At 43.2% G+C, this 8,384-nt stretch overlaps 1 protein-coding gene across 1 annotated transcript; it reads right to left on the bottom strand.

Moving 5' to 3' along the window:
• Positions 1-3,202: 3,202 nt before the first annotated feature.
• LOC124701433 (pheophorbide a oxygenase, chloroplastic) lies at positions 3,203-6,891 on the bottom strand. Its single transcript, XM_047233484.1, has 7 exons — positions 6,433-6,891; positions 6,111-6,346; positions 5,886-6,012; positions 5,031-5,167; positions 4,720-4,879; positions 4,309-4,587; positions 3,203-3,740 (listed from the first exon to the last, which is right to left on the bottom strand). Exons 1-7 carry the CDS (start codon positions 6,832-6,834, stop codon positions 3,486-3,488), a joined length of 1,596 nt encoding a protein of 531 aa, XP_047089440.1. The 5' UTR covers positions 6,835-6,891; the 3' UTR covers positions 3,203-3,485.
• Between the last annotated feature and the right edge of the window lie 1,493 nt (positions 6,892-8,384).

Raw genomic sequence — 8,384 nt, 5'->3', positions numbered from 1 at the left:
GACATTTGTGCTTCTTCTGTCTTCTTTATCATTATTTATATTATTTGTACACTTTTCATTTGATGTTCATAAAAAAAGTGTAACCTTGCTTTCTATGTCTTTTACATTTTTATTATTTATGTTGGTTACATTTTTCTGTATTTTTGTCATTTATATAGATTGAATCTTGAAAAAAGTAGATCCAATATTTTTATATTTTTTCTTTCTATTTTACGAGATACATTTTTATTTTCTCAAGAAAGTTTATTAACAACCAGCTTTCTAATACAGAAGAAATATGCAACTAGTAAAATATTTTGACACAAGTTGCAGCTTTTATCAAGTAAAAAAGCAACTTAAGTGAGTGCAACATCATCGGGTTTTTCGTATGAGTTACACTTTTTCTCAAGAAATATGCAACGAGCGAAGTTTTCCTTACAAATTTCAATTTTGTTTATGAAATGTGCAACTAGCAACCGATTATTGATATCAGTTACACTTTTGTAAACAAATGTGTAACTAGAAGGTCTTTTTAGACGAGTTGCACTTTTTTCCACCAAAGTTTAACTATCAAGCGATTTTTTAATATGAGTTGCACATTTTCTCAAGAAATATGTAACTAGAATTTTTTCAAACGAGTTACCGTTTTCTTAAGAAGTATACAACTATCAATCAATGTGCAATATGAGTTGCACTTTTTCTAAAGAAATGTGCAACTCGCAACCTATATTCAATGCGAGTTGCACTTTTCGAAGAAATGTGCAACTCCATCTGGTTTTAATTTGAGTTGCATTTGTCTTAAGAAATGTGCAACTAGCAATCGGTTATCGGTACTAGTTACACTTTTCTAAAAAAATGTGCAAATAGAAGTTTTTTATACGAGTTGCATTTTTCTCAAGAAATGTGCAACTAGGAACCGACTTTTAATATGAGTTGCAGTTTTCTCAAGAAATATGCAACTAGGATATTTTTTTGGTTCCGTATTCTTTATTTTATTTTATTTTTGCTTCTTCTTCAATTCTAAATGGCTGACCATTTTCGATTAAATTATTGAAAATCCTAAAGCACATTTACTTTATTTTTTATTTTTGGTGAAGTGCCTTTAAACTCTTGAGGAGGAACTATTGTCAATTACCTCTATCTAAATTAAAACAAGGTACCGCATGTTGTTTAATTGGTAGATGTCTAACTAGCAAAACATTCGCATGGACATGCTGTTTTGCATGTCCGTCTGTCGGGTCTGTGCATGTCCTTCATTCGTAAGTGGTGTGATGATGCTAAGGTATCGACTGAGATAAAACAAAATCTTAGTCAACTGCTCCCTAGGCGTTCTCGGTTTTGCTAAGTCTCGGGTGACTGAGATCTTCTCATGTCTCAGTTGACCAGACAACCATTAGATCCGTCTTTGTGATTCGTGCAATCTATGGACGGAAATAAAAATATACATCGTGAGCTAGGTAGTCGAACTTAGGACTTGTTGATTCAGAGCGCGTGGTCACAACCACCACAGTAAGAGTTTAGGACGTAGAATCGCTAGTATGTTTATATATAGTTTACTCTACTTATTTTATTTTATTTTATACAAATTGCAAAATACACGACATTTGTGCTTCTTTTGTCTTCTTTATCATTATTTATATTATTTGTACACTTTTCATTTGATGTTCATAAAAAAAGTGTAACCATGCTTTCTATGTCTTTTACATTTTTATTATTTATGTTGGTTACATTTTTCTGTATTTTTGTCCTTTATATAGATTGCATCTTTTGTTGACAAAAGTAGATCCAATATGTTTATAGTTCTTCTTGCTATTTTACGAGATACACTTTTATTTTCTCAAGAAAGTTTATTAACAACCAGCTTTCTAATAAAGAAGAAATATGCAACTAGTAAAATATTTTGCACAAGTTGCACCTTTTATCAAGAAAAAAAGCAACTTAAGTGAGTGCAACGTCATCGGGTTTTCCATATGAGTTACACTTTTTCTCAAGAAATATGCAACGAGTGAAGTTTTCCATACAAGTTTCAATTTTCTTTATGAAATGTGCAAGTAGCAACCGATTATTGATATCAGTTACACTTTTGTAAAGAGATGTGTAACTAGAAGTTCTTTTTAGACGAGTTGCACTTTTTTCCACCAAAGTTTAACTATCAACCGATTTTTTAATATGAGTTTCACATTTTCTCAAGAAATATGTAACTAGAATTTTTTTAAACGAGTTACCATTTTCTTAAGAAGTATACGACTATCAATCGATGTGCAATATGAGTTGCACTTTTTCTCAAGAAATGTGCAACTCGCAACCTATATTCAATGCGAGTAGCACTTTTCGAAGAAATGTGCAACTCCATATGGTTTTAATTTGAGTCGCATTTGTCTTAAGAAATGTGCAACTAGCAATCGGTTATCGATACTAGTTACACTTTTCTAAATAAAATGTGCAACTAGAAGTTTTTTTATACGAGTTGCATTTTTCTCAAGAAATGTGCAACTAGGAACCGACTTTTAATATGAGTTGCAGTTTTCTCAAGAAATATGCAACTAGGATATTTTTTTGGTTCCGTATTTTTTATTTTATTTTATTTTTGCTTCTTCTTCAATTCTAAATGGCTGACAATTTTCGATTAAATTTTTGAAAATCCTAAAGCACATTTACTTTATTTTTTCATTTTTGGTGAAGTGCCTTTGAACTCTTGAGGAGGAACTATTGTCAGTTACCTCTATCTAAATTAAAACGAGGTACCACATGTTGTTTAATTGGTAGATGTCTAACTAGCAAAACATTCGCGTGGACATGCTGTTTTGCATGCCGTTTGTCGGATCTGTGCATGTCCTTCATTCGTAAGTGGTGTGATGATGCTAAGCCATCGACTGAGATAAAGCAAAATCTCAGTCAACTGCTCCCTAGGCGCTCCCAAGGTTAAAATAAGAAAGTTATTAAGAGAAAGATTAAGAGATTACAATCTAGATATGGAAGCCACAATCTGTTCCATCATTGGTGCCGGATTTTATTTTTGGATGTACCGAATTTGCCCTTTGATGTAAATATACAACTACTTGAGTCAACAAGTATTAATAAATATGAGATGTCTAATCTATTGGCTTGGAGGGCTGTCATTTGTTTGTCCCTACCGTAAAAACCCTCGTCACAAAACCACAAAATGTTGAAAGAAGAAACAAGCTCACAGAGAACCATTTGCAACACAGCGCTTATGCCCGCATTTAACTTGCTACTACAATGTGTATATACGCCTATAATATCATCCACTGAGAGGATTGTCAATCAGAATGCCAAAAGGCAACATTACATTTCAATTTGTTTTCTCACGTGCAGGGGATCACGTGGTATGCTAACAAGTGCTAATACAGTCATACAGACCTAGTGCCTGGTATAAACATACTGGGACGTATTCACTGAAAACTATACTCCCTGTCAAGGTTATATGTGCATGGTCGTCTGGTGTCACTACACCAGATCCTCACAAAAGGATCAAAAAGCTTATCCTAATCAATGTCAGCATGCACGTAATCTACAAACACAAAATTCTTCTGGAGGTCGTAGAACACGTAGGCCAGAGCCGCACTGATCAAAGCAGCGGCACCAAGCAATATTCTGAACTGAACCTCTGCGGGGATCCCAGCAGTAGCAGCGAACGCCACCGTCGCGCCCATGAAGACCTTCTGCAGGGTCTGGAACCCGCTGTGAGCTCCTTTGCAGGATGAACATTTCAGGGTGTGCTGCTCATATCTGTCCAGCATCTACATAAATAGTTTGCGAATTGGTCAACATAACATCGAACATAAAACAGAAGAATTACGATGTGCAGAAACATCAAAAAAAATATGTAGATTCTGATGTCTACTTGAACAGATAACGTTGTTTCCAGATTTTTTCTCACATATTATCAAGTTCAGTGTATTTTATATGTCTACGGACAAATCCCATATCAATGAACTACTAGGGCATCAAGTTCTCACATTAGCATATATAAAAAGCTATGTGAGAACTTGATGCTATGTATTTCATAGGTTCACATAGTAATGTTTCCTTTTACTAGAGCAGCAAGGTTTGCCTTTCGTTTCTTTTTCCAGACTCAAGAGCCCAATACAAAACATAAATTGCATATCACAGAAAAAGACTGTAACAACCATGAAGAGAAACACAAGGATAATGGGCTTTCACGTTCCAGAAATACCGAGTATTCCCCGCAAAGAAAGAGAGGAATGCTCCATAGAATCCATACATAATTCATAATATAAGGATGTAAAAGAAGTAAACAAGCATAATCACTGTAAACATTAGCATATAAAAATATATGGTCTTTACCTCCCGCTTTGAAAGGACAGTAGAAGGTAATGCGTCTTGGCTAGGACCTCCATACCAGTCAGGCTGGCTATTGCCAAATTTCCTTAGCCATGCCCGGAATGCTAAAACAAATCGGTCGGCCTGTGTGGGTGTGAATGTGAGCTTTGTGTACTGCTGATTAACATCTGCAGATGACTCCTTGGATGCAGACAGAAAGACCTTCTCTTGGCCTTGAAGAACAATCATATCACCATCATAGACCAAATTTGAGGTCCAATGTTCATACCATCGAGGGATAAGCTGCATCACAAATAGAGAGAGACGGAGTTTCAGGGATATGAAGACAATATGTTTAACCAAAATATGATAATGTTGAAAACCAGTTGAGGAACAAGGAGGTAAAAGGAAAACAAACAGAACATAGGCATATACCTGCCACCATGCCTTTCCTGGCATGGTAAACTGGAAAAAGTTCCTAGCGCTGCAGACAATAGAACGAGTTTTCCCTGGAGCCATTGGAATGTTGAAGGAGCAAATCCATATTACCCATTTCTGATCTCCCACAATTGGTAGTTTTGTGTCAATCTCTATTCTGTAAACCAATTAATTACCAGAAGATCAGAGCCATAAATTGATTCAATTTTTTATGTGGAATTGGTAACATAAGCTACCACATTACACCAAAATGCAAGTACAAAAAGAAATGAAAAAAAAAATGGTCAGGGTGTTTTGCTGAAACGTACTTGTTCAGTGCATAGCAAGGGGCCTCAAAAGTTGCAGTGATGCGAGGATTACCGGTATTTGCCCCTGAATATCCCCACGCACCACTTGATTCCATTTTGAATGGCAAAGGCCTGGCTCTATCTCTTCGTCCTGTGACCTGTGAGAGGAATTAAAACTCTGAAGCATGCGTAATGCTGCTGATTCATTGCCTAAAGTAGATAACCGAGATAAAGTAGACAAGTGAGATAAACTGAAGTCATTTTTCCATCTTCAACTTAGCATGAGATTCTAGTCCAGCTTAAAAGTCATTGTTTTAGCTCGGCAGGGTAATGAGGCCAAAACAACTGGCTCAGCTGAACTTTGTAAGTACACGAAAGGTCCAAGATAGATGGCTAATATGGTTTGCATCAATCAGCTACTACATAATAGTGCAAGTTTAGCATAAGCAGGTACTCCCTCTGTTCCTAAATATAAGATGTTTTTGCATGTCCATTTGGCTTACCAAAACATCTTATATTTAGGAACAACAGGAACAGCACAGGTGAAGAGAACAAACTATACTATACTATACTAAACCATTCATAGTTGAGGGTACAAAAAGTAACTCAATACTGAACAATTGCAATTAGAAGCTTGGGGGTACTTTTGTGAGCCAGCAGACATTGCTAAGGAACTTAGGGATACATGAAAACAAAAAATTAAGGGGTAAAACTTGAAGATTATACTCCACGGTCAGCAAAAAATATAAGCAGTTGGTTAGAACAAATGTTCCTCCGTTGTATCCACAGCTTTTAACTTTCGGAGAATAATAGGTAGCATGAAATCCCATTGCAGCAGGCAAGTAAGCATTCTGAAACCAGAAGACAGCATATTACCTTGTGGTGAGCAAATTCTATGTGCGACGGGTCGGAGACGTTCTCCATCAGCGTATCATACCCATAGAAGAGATCCCTCTGGATCGTCACCGTGGAGTAAGCCGGGTCATCGAACTCTTTTGGCAGCCTGAAACCAAACAAACATAAAAAAATGTAGTTTCCTCTCAACTGAAGAATTCAATGGAAACAGCCACAACGCAGGCTCGAGACTTGACCCAAACGTACATTGGGGGCTTGGTGGCCTTGGCCTTCTCCCAGCCCTTCTCGTCGGGCCAAACGAAGAGCAGCCCCTGGGACAGTAGCGTGGGGAATTTGGTCGCGCAAGCCCTGGGCGAGCGCACCGCCCGCGCCTCGAGCCCGTCGGGCGCGGCCTGCGGGATCTTGGTGCAGGCGCCGGCGCCGTCGAAGGACCAGCCGTGGTAGGAGCACTGCAGGCACCCCGTCTCGTCGATCCTCCCCTCCTGCGCACGCAGAAACGGGCGGAGCATCGTTGTGAGTACAAATTGCAACAATATTAGCCGCCGATGAGGGGAGCGAGGGCGCGTACCGAGAGCGGGGCGAGGCGGTGCGGGCAGCGGTCGTCGAGCGCGACCCAGTCGCCGGCCTTGGGGTCCTTCCAGATGACGAGGTCGCGGTTGAGGAGCTGGAACGGGGTGGGCACGCGCGGGTCGAGGTCCTCGACCAGGGAGACGGGGTACCAGTGGTCCCGCCACACGAACTTCTCCCCCGAATCCGGCGCCGACGTGCTCGGCTCCGCCCGCTCCGACCGATCCGCCGCCTCCCCGGGGACGGACGTGGGCGCGGCCACGCGGAGGCGGGCGGTGCCGCGCCGGGCGCGGAGGAGGTGCCTGGAGGCCGCGCGCGGCGGGAGGGAGGGGAGCAGCAGCGGCCGGTGCCGCGTGGGGATCGGGGAGAGGAAGAGCAAGGGCGAGAGCATGGCCACCGGCATTTTTCCTCAGATCGTCTGAAGGTTTTGGGTCGCGGCCGCGTGGTAGAGTACTTGTCACTTGTCACTTCTGGGTGCTTCGTCTAGAACGCTAACCTTGGCAGTAGCAGTACCATGATCCTGGCACTAAAACCAGCGGCCGGAGCGAGGTTGCGTGACGGCAGAGGAAGACAAGTGTAGACTGGAGCAAGCGTGCGAGACCGGAGCACGCATGGCGTTTTCCCGGCGGGCGGCCGTGTGTTTGTGTGGTGGAGCTTCGGCCAGCCAGCCCAAGCCACACCCGACGTCTTCGGTAGAACGAGAACGACGCGAACCAACCGCCCACTGGTTTCAGACTTTCAGAGAACGATCAACCCTCGGCGCCGCGGCCGGAAAGGTTTTACCGGTGCAACACGACGACTTACCTACACACACCAGAGTTCTGAAATACTGTGGTAATTCAGATGTTGGAAGGAACAATCACATATTCCATAGGACAGTGCTGGGCGTCCCCCGGGGGATCTGATTCCCCAGCCCCCGGGTCCCCAACCGTCGGATCAACATCATTGGACGGTCAGATTTGTATGTAGCAAAAAAACACCTCCGGCAGCAAAATAAACACCCCGGCAGCAACTTCATGTAGCAAAAAACGATTCGCTCATGAAATAAAAGAAAACGTCTGAGCTCGCCGGAATCTCGCCGGAGACCTCGCCGGAAAGATCGTAGCAAAAAAAGTGTGCTATTGTAGCAAAAATGATTATTGTTGGATACATTGATGGGGAACTCGCCGGGGAACTCACCGGAGACCTCGCCGGAGACTCATTGAAGACCTCGCTGGAGACCTCGTAGCAAAAATATTTTACAATTGTAGCAACATCGCGAAAAAAAAGTAGCAAAAAAATAATTCCTATGTTGCAAATCCACGAAACATATGGCCACAAAATCCCCAAAACACAATCCCGCAGGTAGCAGCACATAACACCATTGGAAGCAACCCCGACCACGATTGGTAGCATCGCCGTGTGTCGTTTGCAGCACCCCACGCCATCGAACAATGTAGCATCATCGCCAACCTACAGTAGCATCTTCAGATGCGGACGGTAGCAAAATCACCACCCTTTTGCAGCTATGACCGCTTGGGGTTGCACCTATATGGCCGATGAGGAAGGCGGCAGCCGTAGGCCAGCACGGACGATGGCGACGTGCCGTCGACTACCTCGGCCTTGGGAGGAGGAGGCCACGACCGGGTCCATGGGAGGTCCAGGACGTCACGCCGGCGGCGGAGCAAGAGGCGGCGCCGGCTTGGAAGTCAACGGCGCGGAGCCGGATCATGGAGGAGCGGTCGCAGCAGCCAGAGACGAACCTTGCCGCGTGGCGGCGGTAGCTTATGGGGCCACGGCGGCTGGATCAGGGCATGCGGCGTCGCTAGGCACGAGGACGCGGTAGCTGAGGGTCCTCGGCGGCGGTGGGGTGGAGGGGATACGGGCGCGTGGCTAGGCACGGCGGCGGAGCGCGGTGGCTGGCTGGGGAACTCGCCGGGGCGGCGGAGCGCGGTGGCTGGCTGGGGAACTCGC

The sequence above is a fragment of the Lolium rigidum genome, chromosome 3 (assembly GCF_022539505.1).
Source record: "Lolium rigidum isolate FL_2022 chromosome 3, APGP_CSIRO_Lrig_0.1, whole genome shotgun sequence".
Taxonomy (NCBI): Eukaryota; Viridiplantae; Streptophyta; class Magnoliopsida; order Poales; family Poaceae; genus Lolium; species Lolium rigidum.
This window is presented reverse-complemented; position numbering and strand designations above follow the sequence as displayed.